The 23,459-nt window shown below is 45.4% G+C and overlaps 2 protein-coding genes across 4 annotated transcripts; both read left to right on the top strand.

Annotated features, from left to right (window-relative positions):
* The first annotated feature begins 2,953 nt into the window (after positions 1–2,953).
* Positions 2,954–9,924, top strand: atp1b1b (ATPase Na+/K+ transporting subunit beta 1b). The gene is made up of 6 exons (XM_026159337.2): positions 2,954–3,185; positions 5,091–5,219; positions 6,561–6,716; positions 7,993–8,177; positions 8,317–8,400; positions 8,490–9,924. The coding sequence occupies exons 1-6, from the start codon at positions 3,092–3,094 to the stop codon at positions 8,748–8,750; spliced, it is 909 nt and encodes a 302-aa protein (XP_026015122.1). The 5' UTR covers positions 2,954–3,091; the 3' UTR covers positions 8,751–9,924.
* Positions 9,925–13,204: 3,280 nt separating this feature from the next.
* On the top strand, positions 13,205–22,865 carry LOC113016762 (cyclic nucleotide-gated channel alpha-3-like). Of its 3 annotated transcripts, none has more exons than XM_080297746.1 (9): positions 13,205–13,390; positions 13,508–13,591; positions 13,849–14,088; positions 16,871–16,953; positions 17,527–17,583; positions 18,432–18,566; positions 20,111–20,212; positions 20,292–20,398; positions 20,493–22,865. In XM_080297746.1, the coding sequence occupies exons 4-9, from the start codon at positions 16,880–16,882 to the stop codon at positions 21,845–21,847; spliced, it is 1,830 nt and encodes a 609-aa protein (XP_080153872.1). In that variant the 5' UTR covers positions 13,205–13,390; positions 13,508–13,591; positions 13,849–14,088; positions 16,871–16,879; the 3' UTR covers positions 21,848–22,865. The 3 variants fall into 3 exon arrangements, with proteins under 3 accessions (XP_080153872.1, XP_026015642.2, XP_026015640.2); XM_026159857.2 differs by having other exon boundaries at positions 13,206–13,390; positions 16,867–16,953; XM_026159855.2 differs by having other exon boundaries at positions 13,206–13,425; positions 16,867–16,953.
* Positions 22,866–23,459: the final 594 nt, after the last annotated feature.

The raw sequence follows: 23,459 nt of genomic DNA, 5'->3' as shown, positions 1-23,459 counted from the left end.
ATAACCTCAAGGAGAAACCACTGCTGACCAAAGGGCTTTTCTCACATTCTAGATGATCCCCAAAACAAGAATATCCTGTGAGGTGACGACACAGAGGCTCATCAGCCTGACTCAGCCCCCACCTCCCTCCCCCACTGGCACCAGAGCCCCACAGGCTGCGTTCTCAGCCCCTACTTTACACCCTGAACACATAGCTCCACCGTGGTCGGGCTCATCTGTGATGGAGATGAAACAGAGCAGAGGTGGAGAACTTGTCCCACTGGACCTGAAGTTGAACGTTCTTAAAACAAGAGACCTCATGACGGACTTCAGGAGGCACAGACAGCTCCACTCCCCTCTTTTTATAAGTGGAAAAGGCTGGAATCTGTCTCCACCTTCAGGTTTCTGGGCACCCAGATCTCCATCAATCTCACCTGGACCCACAACACCGTCCTGGGAAAGAGGGCACAGCAGTTACTGCACTTCCTCTGTGTCCTGAGGAAGAACAACCTTTACCGGCAGCAGCTGCTGGCTTTCTACCGCTCCTCAGTGGAGAGCGGCTCTCCTTCTGCCCGGGTGTTTGGTATGCAGGCGCCACTGCTGAGAACAGGAAGGCTGCACAGAGGGTAATTTGCCATCCCTGGAGGCCATCGCCAGATCCTCCATTCTCAGAAAAACCAGGACCATCCGAGCTGACCCCTTGATCCGCTGCCCTCTGGTTGCCCTCTCAGATCAGTTAGGTCCCACACCTCCAGACTCACTGACAGCTTCTTCCCCTGGACCATTCGGACTGTCAACAAACACTCCACAACCCCACCCACCTCACCAGTGTGAGCCACGGTCTGAGTAACCCTCATCACACAGACTCTGTACCCAGGCCAAGTCCTTTTGCACATGCAAGCTTTTAGTAGCTTTTCCCTTACAAATAGAACCTGGCTGGTGCAGCACATTGGTAACATCTCCTCCTGATGGCTCCCTGCACATCTGCTAAATGTTTCATACAATTATGACATACAAACCTGGGACCGAGATGTCCTCATAGCAGCATCAAAGATCTGTTGTTCTATAACGTTACAGTGTCCGTGCAGTCTGTGACTCCACATCAATCTGATAATCACTGCACAGAAAAAACGTCGAGCTTTAGACACACGAGACTGATTAAAAGCAAATATTTTTCTTCTTGTCTTGTGACAGGATGCACTGAAGCAACTCTTTCACTAGCTAGCATCATGCACTGTCACCAAGTGCACACTAATTGTTGGTGTTTCTCTGTATTATTGTAGAGTCTTTTATAAATACACAAGGTAATGACTGATAATTAAAATTGAAGTCCTACTTTTTAGGACTGGCTCATATTGTTTATACATATTTGTCAGCGAGCATCACCAGTTCCTGCCAGGTTACAGCTGATTGAGCAGATTTTAAAAACAAATCTAATATAAGGAGGAGTCCAGCAAGACTGTGGCTTTATCATCTCTTAAGGAAAATAGGCTAAATGATGAAAGAGTTAGATAGCAACGACTTCTTTCTCCACTCCTCTTAAGATAAATATCACGCTCAGCATTGGCAGGCATTCAGATTTCTTTGCTCCAGTGGACTCAGACCAAAGCTCTCCTCTTCCCATATTTCCTTGATCCATTGATCGTGGCTTTTTATTAGTTTGTATTATTGTTTCAGAGGTGGTTGAACTCTGAACTCTGATTACTTTGGGTTTTCTACATCAAAGTTTAGGCTTAAAGCCAGAGTTTGTTAAAGCCCTGATCATCTCTGTACGCGGTGGTTAGCATTGATTAACCATGAGGAGGTTTTGTTGTCCAAAGCAGGCTTACCTCCCCATCAGCCCTCCATAAACATCAGTGTGTGGGCAGGGTGATAGTGTCGGGACAAGGAGAAAGAGTAAGGGACCTGACTTTGAGCAAGAGGTCAGGCAGGTCTTTCCATCATGATAGTGTCACAGAGCCGGACAGTGTTGGTGGCTCAGTATGACTCATCTTGTCCTTGAGGTGATATTTAAAGGTCAAAACCAGCATGTGCACAATCCTGACCAATCATACCTACACACAAATGTTTATATTCAAACAAATGCACATAGCTGAAGAAAGCCAGAGGGCAGCACACTGCTGAGTGATTTCACACACACACAACATAAATGTGCAGAAGGCTGGTGAGCTGATGGTTTCAGGTTCCAACGGACTCGTGTTTTTATTGTTTCCTAACTGAATTCACATCCATGCTGTATTATTCTAAAAGGTCTGAAATGAATGCTTCATACTTTGATCTTAGGTAGAACATCAGCTTACTATGACCCTGGCTCTGAAACGCCCTTGAAGGCAGCCTCAGAGGAGGGACACGGGCTCTAGAAGGCAGGATATGGTATGTACTAAGTTACTAGAGCCTATTATCCCCGAGGTGTGTGTGAGAAGGGGTTCACTGCACACAGCAGCACAGGACACCCACCAAGTTAAAGTGGGAACAGGTCTGAGAGCGAGGCCCACAAGCTTCCCCTGAATGCGCTCTGTTTCACTGGTGAAGGGGATGAAATGACTGTATTGTTTGCACCATAATGACTGTTTAGAGGAGCCGGCGTGTTTGAGAATTGCAGGTTGCTGCACTGTAATCTCGCATTAAGGATGTGACTTGTTCCCATGCAGTGACTTCATGTGAACACGGTGAAATCCTCAGAACATCGCTGAAGTGTTGAGTGTGTGTGTGTGTGTGTGTGTGTGTGTGTGTGTGTGTGTGTGTGTGTGTGTGTGTGTGTGTGTGTGTGTGTGTGTGTGTGTGTGAGGGAGGGGCTAAGCAGGCTATGGTTTTTGTAGAGTATGTACAGAACTATATGTCCACTTTTTTTAACTTTGAGCCCACTTGCGCCGCTTTCTGTCGGTCTGTCTCACGTCAGAGTTACGCACGCTCGGTGTGCGGTCTTTAATTGGTCAGCGCTGCTCCTCCCTCCTCCTAGGTGAACTGCTGGAGTTTCGGGCGGAGTCAGGGGCGAACGCTTATATTGGGGAGCCTGAGGGAGGACTGCGCTGGGTGCCTCTCGGACAGGCTGGGAATTGGTTACAGCACGCGGAGTGTTCTTCCCCGGGACGACTAAAGGAACTATAGCAACATGCCCTCCGATAAGAAGGACGATGGCGGATGGAAGAAGTTCCTGTGGAATTCGGAGACAGGGGAGCTGCTCGGCCGTACCGGGGGCAGCTGGTGTGAGTATTGGGCAGACTGGGCAAACGCGCGTTCACGGCCGTCTGTGTTTCCAAGCACCTGTTTGAGCCGACTTTCTCTGGGTGTCTGTAACTAACACACGACACACAACTCCCGAGCTGCCGCTGAGCTCGTTCAGTGAAGCAGGCTCGTGATGTTTGTGCTCGTGCTGTCCGTGCAGGGAGCGCGTGCGCGCTGCAGTGCGAAGAGCCGGTGCTGCGCGCGCTGATTGGAGCTTAGAGTCGTCCGCGCTGGCTGATTGTTGTCGGGTAAAACGGTCAAGGTGTCTTTCGGCAGGTGCGAAGCGGGCAGGCAAAGGGTTAAAACTGCATCAGAGTCCAAGGTGAGCCAAGGTGAAGGAGCCAGGCTCAGGTGTCGCTGTAGTCCGAGGAACAATGCGGTCATTAAGTTGCTCGACCTTTCTTCTCCCGTTTCTCGGCAGTGCGCATGTCCTTGCCCCTCGTGTGAATGTCACCGCTTCATCTCTGTGGACTCCCGGTTCAGTCCGGCGTGTGCTCGGTTTGGACCCGAGCTGAGCGGGGACTACGGTTCGCCCTTCTCAGGTCATCGCAAAGTGCAGATGCGTTTCAGTGTGTCATGCGCAGTGCTGCGATAGCGGTACACGTGAGCGTGCACGTGAGCGTGCACGCTTTAATTAAGGAGTTTAAATCGCAAGAATCAGAGTTTTCCTGTGTGTGTGTGTGTGTGTGTGTGTGTGTGTGTGTGTGTGTGTGTGTGTGTGTGTGTGTGTGTGTGTGTGTGGTAACTGAAGTGTGTGTCCTACAGATGTCCTGGCACTGTGAGGGCCGTAGTGCCCGGGGGATGCTGGAGTTTAAGATGCCCTTGCCGGTAACGACTTCCGGTAAAATGTCACATAACTGGTTCAGGTGACCTTGTGACACCGTGAGGACAGGCGCGTGCACCTACACCCTGCAAGCAGCGAGGTGAATCGTGGCTGTGGGGTTTGGATGACTTTGAGCTGCTGGGAATAAACTTCACAGTAGCATAACCGGATTCATTCGGGGTTTGAGTTGCAGTGTGCTGATGAGAAGGCTGAAGTCCTGTGAGGACCGACTTTACAGGATCGTGTTTCTGTGTTACTGATACAGGGATGTAGTTGGGAGTCTTTTGTGAGCCTCATTCCGAGTTCACTCAAACTCCTTAAAAGTGTGTTTTCCACTGTTTCTATAGAAGTGTTGGCATGTCAGGTTTAAAGCACTCATGGCTGGGAAGTGTTTCCCCCTCAGAGTGACGCATGGCTCTGCAGTCATTTTGTCTGCTCTGTGCACACACAGCAGCTCCAGCCACTCATTAATCTAAATGAATCTGGAGACTCTATTATCAGCCGGCTTACTGCAGCTCCGTCAGGTCAAAGGTGCGCTTGAAGCTGAGGTTCTGCTGTCACTCGGCTTAACTGAGTTTTTTATAACGGCTAATTTTCGTGAAGTCTTGTGAAAGTCTCCTTAGGAGACGGAGACAAAGTGTCTAACGCAGTAGCTCTGCTGTTACCACGTGACAGTGAGGCGTTGGCGCGCTGTCTTACTGTGACCTTCCTCACAGCACTCGTCTGTCCTGCAGGTTTGAGGCTGTTCTTGTTGTGTTGCTTATTCATTATGTGCAGCGTCTCATTCGTTCTACCAACCGTGGAAACCAGTCGCCTGTGCTGACTCAGCTTCTGACCTTTTCCTTTTTGGCGACCTTGTTTCTGTTTCCTCATTAGCGCTGTAGTTTCATTCTGAGTCACAGCTGTACGGTCCATATGATTAGTCTGAAGATCATGTAACATATCATCTGCACCACCTCTAAAATATTGATTCCAGTCAGCAGTAACTAACACCATTTCCTCCATGTTCTCAGCAGTTTTAACTTTCTCTGTGCTGACACACTCTTTCCTTTTCCCCCCACAGTCAAAATTACGCTGTTCTATGTTATATTCTACGGCTGCCTGGCTGGGATCTTCATTGGCACCATCCAAGCAATGCTGCTCACTCTGAGTGAATACAAGCCCACCTGGCAGGACAGAGTTGCACCCCCTGGTAAGAGATGGAAGTCTGCTGATCTTCTTCACAGGATGGCCAGTTAATCTTTATTAGGGGTCACATGATAAACTGGGACTGTTGTGGAGGCAGCAGCAATGAGCTGAACTCGCTGTCTTTATAAAGTGCTGCTGGTAAGAGGAGATGTTACAGTTTGCACAGTAAGAACGCCAACATTTTATCACGATTTAGTCAACATTCCCAAAAACCCTTTGACAAAATTCCCACTTATTATTCCAACATTTCAGGGTTTAACTTTGAATAGAGAGATTGTTATGTTGCTTGTAGTTTAATGACGTCATCTGAAGTTTTTCAGTTGTTTTCTTGATCAGCGAGCGATATCTAGGGCGTCTGAGGTGCAGACGTGAAGCACATTCACATACAGTAACCACAAAGCTGGGCATCACACATAAAAAGACTTTTCCAAACCTGAAAGTAGCCTTTAAAGCACCTGTGCTCAGTCTGGCCTGCCTGACGTTGTTGTGGAGAAGAACTCGCCGTATAATGGCCCCGCTGCCTCTGCTGTGTACACACCACGGCTCTGTTTCCATGACAGAGGGCCGGCTGTGTGTGTGAGACTGACAGACTGAAGGCTGGGGGCAGTTGGCGTCTTTGCATCCTCGTCTGTCTTCAGCTAAAGTCGTGTAGCGATCGTTAATGTTACACACGAAGCACACACTGCAGTGCGGCCCTGTTTATCTTTAAAGTCACTTATCAGCTTTCATATCCAGTCATCATCGCTTTCATCCGAGTCCCAGTTCAGACTGTATTCGGCCCATCTTAGCACAATGACTGAAAGCCGAGGGAAAAGTGTATCTGTCCCTCGGATGCTGCCGTGAGATCGATGTTGCACTGATTCTGCACGTTGGCAGCAGTGTGTGTTTTCACTGTAACTCTGAATGTCTGGTAGCTTTAAAGGTGGTGCTACTGCCAGGATGCCTGTGAGCTTCTGTGACAGGACTGTCTGTATAACAAGAGTTTATTGTGTTGGTAGATCTGGTGTTGATGATGAGCGGCACTGAAAGTGCCAAACTGCAGTTCCTTCAATGGCCACCTGAGGCTGTAAAAGCAAGTCAGTGCTATAAACATGTACAGTCTGTGCACACAGTCTCATACAGCAGTGGAGGCACCAGGCAGGGCAGCTTTGGCTTCAGTGCCATTAGTCCGGTTAGACAGCTCCACCTGTTGAGCCACTCGTCTCCGCACTCACCTGATCTATCTAAGTATTATGCAAATATGGCGTCTGCCTCCAAAATGATTGGATTTGAAAACCGTACTGGGTGACATCACAATAGTTGTTAATGTTGGCGATAACAAAGGGCTGTGATTGTGCACCTGCAGGCCTCACACACACCCCACGGTCAGATAAAGCTGAGATGGCCTTCAACCCCCGAGCCGTGGAGACCTTCCTGCCTCACACGAAGGCTCTGAGGGAGTTCCTGGACAAGTACGATGAGAGTAAACAGAAAGACCAGATGAAGTTTGAAGACTGTGGAGGTAAGCATCACTTGAACTAGTTTCTACTGGAAAATAACAGAAATGTGATTGCAAACAGGAAGTGCTGTTGTCCGACACATCTGTGCATTACCGCTCCGCTCGGCTGAGCTTGTACGTGATGGTTTGGGATAGAGCTGGGCGATATATCGAGTTTTTAAAAAATATCGATATATTTTTATACGAGATATAAGATGTGACCATATCCTTTATATCGATATAGTCTATGTTACGTTATAATTATACTTGTGGAGCCGCAAGTTTGCCTCTCTTTCGTCCACTTTTGTCTCTACGTTACTCGGCCTCGCCTCTCCTTCACTGAAGACAACTCCCCCTCCTCCCCCATCGCTTCACCTGCAGGAAGCGACAAGATGGACACGGCAAATCTGCGTTAACGAGTTACTGCGCATCGCCCCGTGCGTGGGGCTGGACGGCGTCAACGTGTTAGCTAGCTAACCACGCTAACGAGCTAACCACGCTAACGCCATGCAGCCCAGAGGTGCTGCACGGACTAAAATCCTTTCATTCTCTCAAAAGTTGACAGCGCGCCTTATGTATGAATTCTGGTTGTGCTTGATGGCCGCGAACCGATTTTATGTGGAACACGGCGCTCAGCAATCTGTCACAAATGTTTGAGTACGACTTTGGTAAGCTACGGAGCTGCAGCGCTTGATGGATTGTCGGAGGATTACGGCTGAGCCTCGCGGAGTGATACGTACTGTGCTTCAACGTAATAGTACCCTACTGTGTATAAGGACCATAAATGGCACCAAGAGACGTGGTTATGAAGCGGATTTCAAACTCCAGGCTGTCAGTCACGCAGTACAAGTTGGGAACAGAGCAGCTGTGAAATCTGTCTTTGTTATAGTGCTCGTCTGTTAGTTTACATTTTGACTGCACAATTGTGAGCTCTTTGTTTAGCACAAAAACAACATTGTTTTCTTTTATTTATGGAGCATTATTATTTAATAAATGCTCATAATTTATTTTTGAGTAAATTTTATGTACATCTGCTCTATGTTAATAAAAGTGCCTGTGTGACATCTGGGACACAGCTTTGACTAAGAACTCTCTTTTTGTTCTTACTTTATGGCTTTAAAAATATATATATCGAGATATATATCTTATATCGCCATCCAGCTAAAAAATATCGAGATATGAATTTTGGGTCATATCGCCCAGCCCTAGTTTGGGATCCTTTCCATCACTATGATAGATGCCATGTTGGACCTGGAAGAACCCAACTTTAGGAAACGTAACCCTTTACTTGTTCCTCTAGATCAACCTGCAGACTACAAGAACAGGGGTGACTTGGACAGTGATGTGGGTGTCCGAAAGGCCTGTCGCTTCTCCAGGGCCTTGCTGGGACCCTGCTCTGGCTTGGAGGACACGGAGTTTGGTTTCAAGGAGGGCAAACCCTGTCTGATTGTGAAGCTGAACAGAATTGTCAACTACCGCCCGCGGGTAACTTTAGCCTTCTTTTGTTTACTTGGAGACCAAAGCAGTGCAATGCTTGGTAGAAAATGAAAATGTCACCTTAGTTGTTAAAGCCCAGCAGCAGTCGGCGCTCATACGGTTTGGCTAACTCGTCTTCTTTCTTTAGCCTCCTACCTCTAATGAGAGTATTCCTGAGGAGGCTCAACCCAAGGTGCAGCCCAACGTGATCCCCATTTACTGCACCAGCAAGGTACGCACAGCCCGCACGCAGCATGTAGCATGGCCTCGCTCCCGCTGTCCTCTGACAACGAATTCATGTATGCACGTTCTCTCTTCCAGAAAGAGGAGGACGCTGATAAGATCGGAGAGATTAAGTACTACGGCATCGGTGAAGGGTTCCCCCTGCAGTATTACCCCTATTACGGCAAAAAGCTGCACCCGCAGTACCTGCAGCCGCTGGTGGCGCTGCAGTTCACCAACCTGACCCGGAACACTGACCTCCGCATCGAGTGCAAAGTGTTCGGAGATAACATCGACTACAGCGAGAAGGACCGCTACCAGGGACGCTTTGAGATCAAGATCCAGGTTGAAGAATCATGACCGCCATCAGGCCCATAGCACTCCCCCGCCCCACCCCCCTGTAGTATCAGTCAGTTGTATGAGATGAGAGGGGCAAGGCTGTAGCTATTAGCTCGTGTTGGCTGAGTGAAGGGGAAACGCTGTTAGGGACTGTTGTGTAATCTGCTTTCATCACTTGCTTCTGTATTTCTGTCTTAGCCTTAGAATCAAATTTAGGGGAACGTAGCAATAGGGCCAATGATAATATTTAGTGTGCTGTAAATGATACCTCTAAACAAGCCATGGGACACTTCCACGGAGTCTGTGTGCGCGGCATAGCGAGCTGTCTGTCCCCTCTGTATCGCTGCCTGTGTGGTTTTAGCAGCTAGTTCTTTGGAGTGTACAGATCGGGTCCTTCAACCTCATCTTACTGTATGAGCAAGCTTCAGCAGTGCCAGCCATGAGCCTCAGACATGTCCTTAATAATAACATTAATAATAAAATGGTTCCTCGCTGTGATCTATGTAAGGAAAACGCTGCACTCCAGGAAACCTCTCCTCTTTATTTCTTTTACAGCTGATCGTGGGAGACCTCCTTAAATCGTTCAATTGTGTGATTGGGTTTTATTTGTTTCATGCCTTTAACTTTTGATTCTGCCTTGAATGTAGACTCGTGTCCAGTGTGTTAGACCCTGGCCTGTTATAAGGGCGACGGTGCTAACTAAAGGGTTTGTTTTTGTTTTGTTGGCAACTCTCTGAATGTTTGCAACCATGAAACATGTTGGAAGACTTTTATATTTATGCAGTTGTACATTTTATTTCTTTGCAAAATATTGTAATGTATAATGCAATACCAAAGTGATGAGTGTAAGAGAGTCTTTATCAGAAGCAATGCAGTACGCCTTTGTAGGCTGTCAGCGTCTTGCCTTGCGACCTTTAACGGTTAACTCTGAGTTTATGTTCTGGCCGTGAATGTAGGCGAGTGTGTAACGAAGAGCTGACAGGCGGCTAACTTCCACAGGCCTGATGTCCATGCATTTGTCCAAAAACACGGAGTTCACGCAGAGCTCTGTGGCTTAGATGAATGACGATGTTGGCTTTAATATTCTGTAGGATCTCATGTTGATGTAAAACATTCGACCATAAATTTACCTCCAGTCAACTTTTCATCTGTTCATTTAATCAGATAGAAACCAATAAAGTCCGACTGGACCTTCCTCTGGTGTCGTGCTCTTTTTGTCTGTTCTCGTGTCGGTGTCACATTTGCATCATGTGTTTGCCCGCCATCCCCAACGAGGGGCTCCGTCCTTCCTGCCTGGAGTCCACATCCTGCAGCTCAGTATAAAACCCTTTATACTTCGTGTCATGCTCGTAATGCAGTAGAGCGTTTACATACTACAGGGGACAGACTGATAGTTAATGATTAAACAGAGTGAAGGAGAAACACCCAGTGCATCATGGGATGCAGAGCTATTGCAGCTAGCTAAGAGAGGATCCAGGGTTGCCTGGTCCAGCTCGAGCTATAGGCTCTATAAAACAGGAAACTCTGTTATTCACTTCAACTCTGCGTCTAAGTAGACATTCGGCACTGGTGAACTGGGAGCCATCCTGTTTTCAGAGTGCATGTGTGCAGGACCTTTCATGTGCAGTCACATGACAAAAAGACTACAAAGGAAGCTTTAAGCGTGCTTGTGTACATCCAGGCTGAACTTCATGTTTAACTCCTTTTCGAGCTCTTTCAGAGCTTCCAGATGCTCACACAGCTTCATCTCACGCTTCATGGAAACAGGTCTGAAGCTGCTTTCAGTGGAACAAAGTCTTTCTCAACACTGAAAGTAGAGTGTCTGCTAACTCTGTCGGCTCTCCTGCCTGTGTGACAGAGGACAGGGCCCTCCCCCTCGTCCCGTTTGGCCTCAGCGATGAATGAACTGTTGTTGGCTGAGGGCAGGGCACCGTGACTGGACGATTTCTGTTCCTGTTCAGTTATTGAGTGTCCAGTGTTGAGTTTCTGTAATTACAGGAGGAAGCTGCTGTGTGCAGCTAACACAGAGATGTTGTTTCAGGCGCCGGGGGGCAAAGCGCCCTTTACTTGAGGCTTTTTTTGTTTTAATGTGTGTGTGTAAAATTATTCATCACCACTTCTCCTTAATGAAACGATCTGGCTTTCATGCGTCACATGATGACCGTTAACCAGCGATCGCCCGTGACGCCACAGCGCGCTGGCTATGAGCAGGAACGAGCTCGCCAGGGGGACAAGCAGCTTTTGCACTAAAAGCATCACTAAAAGTGATCTGTTATGCATATCTGCATGAATATGGATTATTACAATATTAAAAAACCTCACTGTATTTTAAAGAAAATCTATTAAGAAACAGACTCTATTAGAGATTATTCCAAATATGATGAGATGATGTATATAAGAAAGGCTGATTATACAGCAGCAAAATGATTGTATCTACAGTGTGTGACTGGGTGTGTAAAGCGCTGTGCACTGGCCCAAAGAAAAGAAAGAAATGATTTTCTCTTTATGTAGAGGATGAGATGATTTTTAACAGGACATGTTTATAACAGCTGCTTCAAACTGAGGTCCTCTTGGCCCCTGGACACGTGTGTCCTGGTTTCACTGTTCATCTTTACATGTTCTCTGCCGCTTGGTTTTCCTTGTTAATCAGCTCACTTTCCTTCTGCATAAATCAACCTGCTCGCCTGTCACCGCATGCAGGTAGATACGATCTGTTTGCATCAGCACACCTGTGTGCCAAACAAAAAGAATCAATCCACAGCAACAAGCAAGGCCCACCAGCCAACACCAGTGAGCAGGTGTCTTACTACAGGAGGGGCATTGATGCATGTGTGGAAAACACCGAAGCACGTTTGGTAAATGCACCGTGCTTTTCTTCTCTATCCGAGCAGCCAAGGGTTCATACACGAGTCACACTCCAATAAAGACATCAGGAGAAACCCAGGGGTTCGTATCGTGCTCACAGTTGAAATAATAAGTAATAATGGTGGGCCTAATGCAGACCTTCCCAAAGTGTGGGGCCCGCCCCTACGGGGCCGCAGAGCCATGGCAGGGGGGGCACGGTATGAAAAGGAAAAAAACAAAGCTTGGACACGGCTAGCAGGGCGCCCACACAAACGCACAGCAGGAGATGAAGCATCGCTGAATATGTTTCCAAACCAACTTCATTCTAAGCCAAAGACTAGAAAGTATTGTGAAGCAAATCTGCCCTTTGGCTTCACCTGCACAGGTGCCGAGGTAGGTCTCCCTGCAGGGTTGGTTTTCCTTCGTCAGGAGCAGCGCTGGGCTCTTCAAATCACGGGCTAACAGGATCCCACAGCTGTTTATGTTTTTGAACCCATTTTGCACAGAGAGGCATTTTTGAAAAATGTATTGACAGCATGCTTAGGCTGCTGCCCCCGCGACCGGGCCTCGGATAAAGCGGATGAAGATGGATGGATGGTATTGACAGCAATGTTGAGGAAAAAACAACTACATGTAAAATGACGCCTCTGCCTTTGTTAATGGAGGGACAGTAACTGCGTGTAAAGCTGCAGACAGTCATTTTTCTTGTAAAACAAAGGGGGGGGCAGCAAACAGTTTGGGAACCACTGATGTATTGCTGATTATTTCTGAACACAAGAGGGCAGCAGCGCTCCGTGAGTCCGTGCCTGTGACGCGCTGGTACATAATCAGGAAGATTCACACATAAAAGCATCAACACAGATTCAGTCTGCGCCGACAAATAACTGATGTGTGCAAAGACTTCAGCAGCTACAGGAAACAGAAGACTCAGGACTCGATCAGTGGGGTTTTTGTCTGTTAACGCTACAGGAGAACTTGGCTGATTATTTAAAGGAGTGCTCTGGGAACCAGGTTGAACCTGTGTTCTTGGCAGCACAGACTGTGTGTGTTCAGCTGTGCTGATTATTTAGACTATGTTTTCTTGTTTCTGTAAAGCTGGAAGGTCTCGTATGAAGGCACATGATGATGCTGCAGGATGCTCCTCTGGGGACGCAGGTAGAGCTGCCACTGAGGCTGTAATGAATTTAATTGGTGAGTGAGATGAGTGGCTGTCAGCAGCTTGTTAACACATCAGCAGGTCTGGGAATTAGCAGAGAGATGACAGTGAGCCCTGTCTGCTTGTACAAACCAGCTGTTGATAGTTGCACCAGGCCTCACACTTAGTTTCATTTGAGCTGCAGCGCTTTGTTTATTGGTACCCAGCACATCAGTGTGCATATGGCACAGACACGGCCTCTATAGCAGTGTGTCGTGGTGAGCTGTTGGTCGGCCATGAAGCGTTTTCTGCCTGAGCTTTTACAGATTTTGTTCCGCACTAGACACATGAACTCTGATCATCACTTCTTCTTCTTCGTCTGCCAGAAGGCATCAACAGCTTAACTTAATCTCATTTACAGCTCCTAATCTGAGTGGCTGCAGCTAAGCACACACACACGAGCACGTCTTTCAGTGACAGCTGCATCTCCTCATGTGAAGCCACAGACACAGCCACTACCTCACTGATGGAGACCTCAGTCAGATGATGACTGACTGTCCTGTGCAGCCGTCACATCCACTCTGCAGCTGCTCTCACAGAGCAGCACAGACGGTGAGCGAGCTCGCGGTCCAGCTCAGATTAGAGCAGGCTGCAGGAGGTCCTGCTCCTCCGTCGGCTGCAGGTGGAGTCTGATGTTTTACTTTAGCCGTCCACGCAGTAAGAGGATTTACTCAGACTGGAAGGGATAAAAATAAAGAGTAAGTCTTTATTTTGATATGCCTCTACTCTCTACCTGCAGGAAATGCTGTCAAAACATTTGAATGTATGAAGATTACACCAGCACAAGCTACAGTCACAGTGGGATTGGCTTCATAAGCAAACTGTAAGTACACACTGAAGCCTCCGCTGCACTAACACACACTGTTCATGTCACACTGCTGGAGTGACGCCTGTTCAAGGCTTTCAGTAAAACGATCAGTGCGAGTTCTGTGAAGTCAGGACTCACAAAGTCCACAAAAACGATGGTTTGTCACAGACGGTGTCGCCAGCTCTTTGTCTGGTGATTCTTGTATGCAGGGAAAACGACTCCTTCATGTCTCCCCTCCCTCCGCCTCCTCCCCCTCCCTCCGTCTTCTGCAGGGAGGTGGTGCGGAGTGCACAAGAAGCAGAAAGTCTCCCACACCACAGGAAAAGCTCATCCACCATAAAGCATGACTCTGGTTTTCTGCAGTGACTTGCATTAGAAGTATGTGAGCAGGTGTCCTCGGCTCGGTTCTTGAAGGAGAAAACAAACCTGAGCGACGTGGGATTTATTCCACGCTCATCTTCAATTCCCTTCACAGGTGGAAGCTGCTCAGCATCATCATCTCTCACATTCAGGTAAGTTTACACAATAAGAAGTGGCTGTGATCGCACAAAGACAACTGCAGAACTGCCCAGAGTTAGAGCTTAAATGTCAGGTTGAAACTCTAATTTTAGCTGCTGTGATCTGGGAGTGAAGGGATTTGAGTCAACGGTGCTAAAGAAGAACCATGCAGAGCCAACGAGGCTAAATAAAGAGAGGAGCTCTTTATCTGCTGCTCCTAAACTAAACGCAGACTCTGGTCACAACATTGTTGCTGAATCCTCTTCTGATTTCATGTGAATGCAACAGATTTTCTACAGGAAAAAGGATGAAATGAAATATGTAGAAGCCCAGGCTGCAAATGTTTCTGTTTATCAGACCTTTTTGTGTGTCATCAGCCACAGACTTCATCACCATGCTCTCTAATAACTGCAGGCACAGAGTAGCTTCTAGAGCTGAGGTCAGATGTGTTCGGACGTTTCTGCTTCTTAGGTTTGAAATGAAACAATGAAACTACGCCACAGTTTATAATTTCACATTTCAACATTTGGTTCAGTTTTATTTATATACCACTACTTACATAATCGTTATTATTAGTCTGTGAGTCTTTTCCACAGGCTGTCTTTATCTGTCCTGTAAATCACAGCACAGAGAAAACCCCAACAATCGGACAGCTTCCTTTTGAGCAAGCACTTGGTTACAGTGAGAAGAAAAAACATTTTTAACAGGAAATAACATCCAACCATTTGCTTTGACACGTTTGGGGCGGTGGATACAGAATAGATAGAAAACATTATTTATAGTTTCCAGACAGAAACAAGTCACATAAAACAGAATATGCTGCTGAACATCCTTGGCAACAGGTACTGGCTATGGATGATTTGTATCACAGCATGCCTCATTTACCCATTCACACACATATCTTCCACTTATTCATCCTCAAACCTCTGTGGTGACTTTGGTGGTGTGATTGGGATCACTGCCCTGCTGTGGGAGTTGTGGTGCATTTATCTCTTTATGCAGTTTGTACTCATTTCTCCCAGAAGTTGATTCTGTTCATCTGGATGTTTTCAGTGGGAGAAACGTTTCGTCATCATCAGGTGACGTCTTCAGTCTCAGCTGACTGCTGAGACTTATAAACAGGACATTTGCATAATGACTGAAACCAGCCCACTGAAGCAACAATGGGCTGGGAGGTCAGCTCCTTCTTCATTAATATGCAAATTCTCATGACCATTGAGCAACAATCACTGATCAATAACCATGAGTCCCATTCACAGAGAGGTGGGGAATGGCTGCAATCACAGCATTGTAAGATGGTGACAGATGTACCCTTAGGCCCCTCCTCCATTCAGAGATGGTCTTTTCCTTTTCACGTAAATGGACTCCTTGACTCCGCCCTCAAACCAGCGTTCCTCCCTGTCCAGGATGTTACATCCTCATCATTGAAAGAGTGTCCACTGGCCTGTAGGTGTAGATAGACTGCAGAGTCCAGGCCTGACGAGGTGGCTCTGCTGTGTTGGTCCATCCTCTCAGCCAGAGCTTGTTTGGTTTCCTCGATGTATAAATCCTGGCACTCCTCCTGCACTTAACAGCGTACACTGTGTTACTCTGTTTGTGTCGGGGACCCGATCCTTGGGCTGGACCAGTTTTTGGCGCAGCGTGTTTTGGGGTTTAAAAGCCACAGAGACCCGGTGTTTAGAGAAAATGTGTCTCAGCTGCTCCGATATAATTTCTGTCTGTTTGACATGTTTAGTACACAAGTCCACATTTGTTTTTACAACGCATGATTTAATGTTGAAAGAAGCACATTCAACTGAAGAGTATGAAATACACTTACTGCTAACTGTAACCGCTAACTACTAACTATGTGACTCTTAGAAAGACCCCAAAACCAAGCAATCTCTATGCAATCACCACCACGTCTGTGCTGCAGTCATATCAAACTGCATTTGAAAATCACATAAAATCACATCACACACCTAACTAAGGCCCCATCTGATCTCAATGACCTTGTAGTACCATATCACCCTATTAGAGCACTTCGCTCTCGCTCTGCAGGCCTACTTGTTGTTCCTAGAGTATTTAAAAGTAGAATGGGAGGCAGAGCCTTCAGTTTTCAGGCCCCTCTTCTGTGGAACCAGCTTCCAGTTTGGATTCAGGAGACAGACACTATCTCTACTTTCAAGATTAGGCTTCAAACTTTCCTTTTTGCTAAAGCATATAGTTAGGGCTGGACCAGGTGACCCTGAATCCTCCCTTAGTGATGCTGCAATAGGTGTAGGCTGCTGGGGGATTCCCATGATGCACTGGGAGTTTCTTCTTCAGTCACTATGTGTTAATAGACCTCTCTGCACTGAATCATTAGTTTTTATTGGTTCTGCCGGAGGTTTCTTCCTGTTAAAAGAGAGTTTTTCCTTCCCACTGTTGCCAAAGTGCTGCTCATAGGGGGTCACATGATTGTTGGGGTTTTCTGTGTGTGTGTTATTGTAGGGTCTACCTTACAATATAAAGCGCCTTGAGGTGACTGTTGTTGGGATTTGGCGCTGTGTGAATAAAATGAACTGAATTGAATTCAATCACACTACCAAGCCCAACGAGTGCTGTGAATGTGGGACTTTGGCTTCAAAAAGTACAAAGTTATTTACTTCTATTTAAAGTGCTCATTGTGCTCACACTTTAATTACGACAGCACATGAGCAAAGTGTCCTTTGACCTCAGAGCCTGTATGCAGCTTTGGACCCGGTGAAACAGGCTCAGTGCAGGTCGTGTTTTCCTGTAATCCAGTATGTCACTTGGATTTTTCATTCGAGGTAGTCTTCAAGGATGCACTTTGGAAGAAGCAGCGTCGGCCCTGCGGAGCCCGTCCTCAGCAGACGAGACGGCGCCGTGGGGAACAGGTGAGCTTTCAACCCGAAGCTGCAACAGAACATTATTATACTGAATGGACTCAACATCAATATGCTGTTTTCAAAAGTGATAAAAACACAACTAGCTTCAGTTGTTTGACAATTAGATTTCCACGTACTCAGTCAGACACAGCCAACACAGCAGAGGACGAAGGAATCTGATTCCAGGCTCTGACACAACAAAGCTGAATAAAACGAAGCAGCGTGGAGCAGAGTGTGAAGGAATTAGTGGAGCTGTCCCAGTGAAGAGCACATGCAATACAAAAGAGAAGAGAGCAGGGTGGCACTGCTACCGTCTTTATGTCAGGAAACACAAGTGAAGTGGTTTCCTGTGTTGTGCCACTCATGTACCCACTGTGGACACGCTGACACGTGTTGCATGTATTTACAGATGATCTTGTATTATTCACATGTGTTCAAACCCCAGTTACAGTCTCATAATTAACCTGTGTGTGTGATGTGTTTATCTTCTCATGGTTGGTTTCCTGCTGCCCGTAATGACCGCGCTTATTCTTAAATTGTTCCTTGGTCGCAAATCCATGCAATGATTTATCGATCTTGCAGCGATGTTCAACGGGTCCTCGCCGCAAAGAACACAAACAACTGCAACAACAATGACGGGTAAGATGACGTCCTCTCACACGTCTTTATTCTCATCTCACTGATGAGTCAGACATTCTCCACGTCCGTGTACAGATTCTACAGCTGTCCACAAACCTTTCAGTTCAGGCAGCTGAATCAGTGCTGTGTCAAACCTGTGGTTCAGATGAGGGTCTGATTTGGGGCTGAGCAATCAGTGAGCAGAGGTCTCATCGCTAAACGTATCGTCGCCATCGAAGGCAGCGTAGGATGTTTGTGACAGAGATGTGTGTTATTCTTGAGTTAGACTAGAGGCCGCCCTCAGGTGGAGTGTAAGGGCTGAGTTTAGGACTTTATTTAGAGAGATCAAACAAACTAAATGTGGGACAAAAACTAGAAGTGTGTCAAGAAGCATTTAGCATGTCAATGTGACCTTCTCAGCTCCCTCGTTAATGACATTTACTCTCAATATACTGAGACTGTATTAAAGGAGCTCAGTTGAATTTAATGCTCTTTTATTCTCATGCATTGACTTTTTATACTAGTAGACTTTCAAACCGTTAACTGTCATTCAGGCGTCATTTTGTCTGGTGATCACTGGGGTTAAAGACAGGACGCATCCCTCGACAAGCACATCATTTCTGAGCTAGAGCTTGTAAAAATGAAAGTCTTGCGATCCACCTTCTAGCAGCTTCCGCCAGTTATTAGAAGCTTTTTGGGCTACTGTGTCAACAGTCACCCAAGTGCCACAACTGTTGTTGTGATTTGATGCTATATAAATAAGGTTGAAGAGGATGATTCTGACACAGGAGGAGATAGAAGATGATGAAAATGTCAGGAATACAGAGGATATTAAGAGTACATCCCCTACCTGTTTATGAACATTACAGAAAGAAGGATGACAAAAAGGATGAAAAGAAGGACGACAAAAAGGATGAAAAGAAGGACGACAAAAAGGATGAAAAGAAGGACGACAAAAAGGACGACAAAAAGGACGACAAAAAGGACGAAAAGAAGGAAGAACTGTAAGTACACCATACTTTTTAGGGATGTAACAAACAGGAATATTGTGAATTTCATAATATTACGCCTGAAATAATTAAATCTCTATTAGAGAAAAGGTTGTGTGGATATGAGCAAAGGTTATCCACGTAAGAGTTTGCAGAGTCCACCAATGGTTCAATATACAGTTTACAAAAAAAGAGACTACCGCTCATGATACCATTTTAATCATACTGCTCAAAACTTAATGTTATGTTAAAGGAACATCCAGACAATTTTATCTTTGCTTTTGGGTGTAATTTCAAATCTAGCATTCAAAAAGTTTATCTATTTATTTTATTTTATGTACAGATTTTGAAGAATGGTGCACAAAATGGAAACAGAGGCTGTTTGCCTTCAAAGTAAAGTTTTGTCTTTTAGACCCCATTCCTACAAAACTGCTCAAAGAAGTCCTGCCATTAATTAATGCTTCAATCTTAAATATGATCAACCTATCTCTAATGATCGGCTATGTACCACAGGCCTTCAAGCTGGCTGTAGTTACACCTTTACTCAAAAAGCATCTCTAGACCCAGCAGTCTTAGCTAATTATAGGCCAATCTCCAACCTTCCTTTATATCAAACATCCTTGAAAGAGTAGTTGTCAAACAGCTAACAGATCATCTGCAGAGGTTTATTTGAAGAGTTTCAGTCAGGTTTCAGAGCTCATCACAGCACAGAAACAGCTTTAGTGAAGGTTACAAATGATCTTCTTATGGCCTCTGACAGTGGACTCATCTCTGTGCTTGTCCCTTAGACCTCAGTGCAGCGTTCGATACTGTCGACCATAATATCCTATTAGAGCGATTAGAACATGCTGTAGGTATTACAGGTACTGCACTGCAGTGGTTTGTATCATATCTATCTAATAGACTCCAGTTTGTTCATGTAAATGGAGAGTCCTCTTCACACACTGAGGTTAATTATGGAGTTCCACAGGGTTCAGTGCTAGGACCAATTCTGTTTACATTATACATGCTTCCCTTAGGCAGCATCATTAGAAGACATAGCATACATTTACACTGCTATGCTGATGACACCCAGCTCTATCTGTCCATGAAGCCAGATAACACACACCAATGAGTTAAACTGCAGGAATGTCTTAAAGACATAAAGACCTGGATGGCCGCTAACTTTCTGCTTCTTAATTCAGATCAAACTGAGGTTATTGTACTCGGCCCTGAAAAGCCTAGAAATATGGTATCTAAGCAGATTCTTACTCTGGATGGCATTACCTTGGCCTCCAGTAACGCTGTGAGGAACCTTGGAGTCATTTTTGACCAGGACATGTCCTTCAACGCACATATTAAACAAATATGTAGGACTGCTTTTTTTGCATGTGCACATTACCTCCTTGAAACCTCCAGAAACTACTCTGCAATCAGTTAGGTAATATACACTTTATCCATGACCAGGCTGCAGATCGGCTGTGACTACTGCCAAAATTAAGCTCACATTGCATTTCTAACTTTTTTTAATTAAAAAAAAAATACATACTTTTATTAAAAGGGAACTTCTTCTCATTTAGGAAGGAGGTGTGGATCATGGACCCAGCCACGGATATGTATTACTACTGGTTGCTCACAATAGCTGTCCCAGTGTTCTACAATCTGATGTTCCTGGTGGCAAGGTTTGAATTCATGTATTTAGTATTTTCTCTTATCGTTGTTAGTGTTCATGGGTCTCAGTCATGGTTTGTTTCCATACAGAGCTTGTTTTAATGAGCTACAGTATCAAAATTCAACACTCTGGCTGGTTTTGGACTATGTGTCAGATGCCCTCTACTGCATGGACATCTTTGTGAGAGCCAGGACAGGTACTGATGGAAACCTAAGATTTTCAGTTTGTCATTATATAAAATCTTCAATACAGTATATGATAATGATTATCGTTTTCTTCTTTGTCAATAGGTTTTTTGGAGCAAGGACTTCTTGTAAAGGATGCAAAGATCCTGAAGGAAAAGTACATGAAGACACCCCAGTTCAAGTTAGACATGTTATCAGTGATTCCTACTGACATTGTTTTCTTCTATATTGGAATCAACAACCCAGAGTGGAGGTTCAACCGGCTGTTTAGGTTAGGCCGTCTCTTTGAGTTCTTCGACCGGACTGAAACGCGAACCAATTTTCCAAACATCTTCCGAATCGCTAATCTTGTACTTTACATCATCATCATCATCCACTGGAATGGGTGCCTGTACTTTGCCATCTCAAAAATACTTGGTTTTGGGTCAGACACATGGGTCTACCCCGGGCCGAAAAAACCAGAGTTTTCTCAGCTGTCCAGACAGTACATTTATTCCTTTTACTGGTCCACTCTTACCTTGACCACTATTGGTGAGACACCACCGCCGGTCCGAGACGTTGAATACTTTTTTGTCGTGGTTGACTTTCTTACTGGGGTTTTGATCTTTGCAACAATTGTTGGAAATGTTGGAGCCATGATCTCCAACATGAATGCTGCACGTGTAGAGTTCCAGGCGAAGATTGACTCTATCAAGCAGTACATGCAATTTCGAAAGGTCACTAAAGACTTGGAGGCGAGGGTGGTGAAGTGGTTTGACTACCTGTGGACTGAGGGGAAAACCTGCGATGAAAAGCAAGTGTTAAAAAATCTGCCAGACAAGCTGAAGGCAGAGATAGCCATTAACGTACATCTGGAAACCCTAAGAAAAGTGCGCATCTTTCAAGACTGTGAAGCTGGTTTGCTTATTGAGTTGGTCCTGAAGCTTCAGCCTCAAGTTTTCAGTCCTGGGGATTACATCTGTAAGAAAGGGGATATTGGTAGGGAAATGTATATCATCAAAGAAGGAAAGCTCGCTGTAGTAGCAGATGATGGTGTTACCCAGTTTGTGGTCCTTAGTGACGGAGCTTATTTTGGAGAAATCAGCATCCTTGGGATCAAAGGTAGTAAGGCAGGTAACCGAAGAACAGCTAACATTCGAAGCGTGGGCTATTCTGATCTCTTTGCCCTGTCCAAAGATGATCTCATGGAGGCACTAACAGAGTATCCTGATGCTAAGAATGCTCTGGAGGAGAAAGGAAGGGCCATTCTGATGAAAGACAATCTCATAGATGAGTCGCTTGTCGCTGCTACCGATGCTAAAGACTTGGAGAACAAAGTCGATCAGATTGAAGCCAGTTTCGAAATCATGTCAGCAAAATTTCGAAAGCTGACAAATCAATACGATTCCTCTCAGCGTAAACTCAAGCAGCGCCTCAGTAATTTATCAAACCAGTTCAGAAGCCTCAGAGTAGATGAGTAGAGGTTGGCCATCAGTACTACATAGGGAGTGTCTTCTTTACAGGGACTAGTACACTGCATCCGCTCAGTACTTCCAAAGATGCAAAAATAATAAGACTGCCCTCAAACAATGTTTCCACACATAGACAACAACAACGGGTCGTACCACCATGTGGATCATTATGTCTTTTCTTGTGTTAGTGATAACAATAACAGGCTGCACGCGATGATCAGAAACATGTGGAGGGACAAACCTGGAATAAAAGCAAAGACAAAGCTGCCACCAATCAACAGCAGCAGTCAAGCAGGTTCTAAAGGAGCACTACTTTAGCATCGGTGTGAGCATCCAACCAATACTGGTGGGAAACGTTTTCTTTACTACTCTGCCCAGAATCCCAGAGCGGCTCGTTCAGCAACGACACCATGACCTGGGCTTTGCACATACAGGACCTTCTCCTTTTATTGTGATCAGAATAACTCTTCTGAAGGACGCAATTAGTCAAAAGAATTCTAAAAAGGACCTTTTATGAATATTTTCTACATTCATTTAGAAGAACAGGACCACACCGACAAGTTTCAGTTCTGGTCATCAAAGTGAGAGAGAGAGATTTGAAACTGCAACCAGATCTGGAGATTTAACAGCTGCTCTTTGTTGCTGCTTCGCCTCTGCGTGTTCTGAGATGACTGACAGTTTTATGCCAGACGCAACCTTGAACGGATTCGTGTCTGCAGCTGGAATCAAACTAGTAACGGTTTTCTTGCTCTTAACTGACCGCCTCATCCTTCAGCACAGCTGCAAACTGCTGTGCTGATATTTTTGACAACAGTTTTTTTCTAAAGCTCAGGCAGTCTTTACCATGATGAACATAGATCAGGAGGTTCCACTGGAACATATCTGCTGAATGGGCCTCTGTACACCTACACAAATATTATAAAAGCATTTCAAAATATGTATCATCAAATTTTTATTTTAAATATAAAGAAATGTGCTTTCTGTAAATAAATTTAAAAATAATAAAGTGACAATAAACTCTTGAAAAGTGGTGTATCCTTTCCCCTGAAACATGCTCTAAAGCCTCAATCCGAGCAGAGACTTCAATTTCACCATGTTAGCAGAAGTAGGGCCATGCAGACTGCAGATGTTGGTACATCTGCCCTAACTTTAAGCCTCAACAACAAACAATAGACACCAAAACTGTTTTTTACAAGTCATTTTCACATCTGAAATTTGAGTCTGTGGGGAATGACTACAGGAACTGCAGTTGTTGGCACTTCCACGCAGGCTTCGGTTTGAAGTCCAGGGTTTATGATTTCCATTTCTGCTTTTACATTCAACATTTGATCAGTTAGGCTCCTGTGAACGATCTTAGTCAGCATGAAGGAACACGAATGTGCACGAGGCAGTGAAAGCTTAGATTCCAGAGCTCTGCAGGTGTCACTGAGGAAGCATCTACTGCAAGCATGAGCAATTTTAGTTTAGTAAGCAAAAAGAGTTTGCACGCTTTATTTCAAAGAAAATAAGTTGTGTTGTTCCAAAATATTAAAGTGCAAAACAAAGAATTATTTCTTTTAATGTCGTATGTATGATTAACAGTGTTGACATTAGTTGACATGGATGCCTCCTGGGTGAGGTG

The sequence above is a fragment of the Astatotilapia calliptera genome, chromosome 23 (genome assembly GCF_964374335.1).
Source record: "Astatotilapia calliptera chromosome 23, fAstCal68.1, whole genome shotgun sequence".
NCBI lineage: Eukaryota > Metazoa > Chordata > Actinopteri > Cichliformes > Cichlidae > Astatotilapia > Astatotilapia calliptera.
This window is presented reverse-complemented; position numbering and strand designations above follow the sequence as displayed.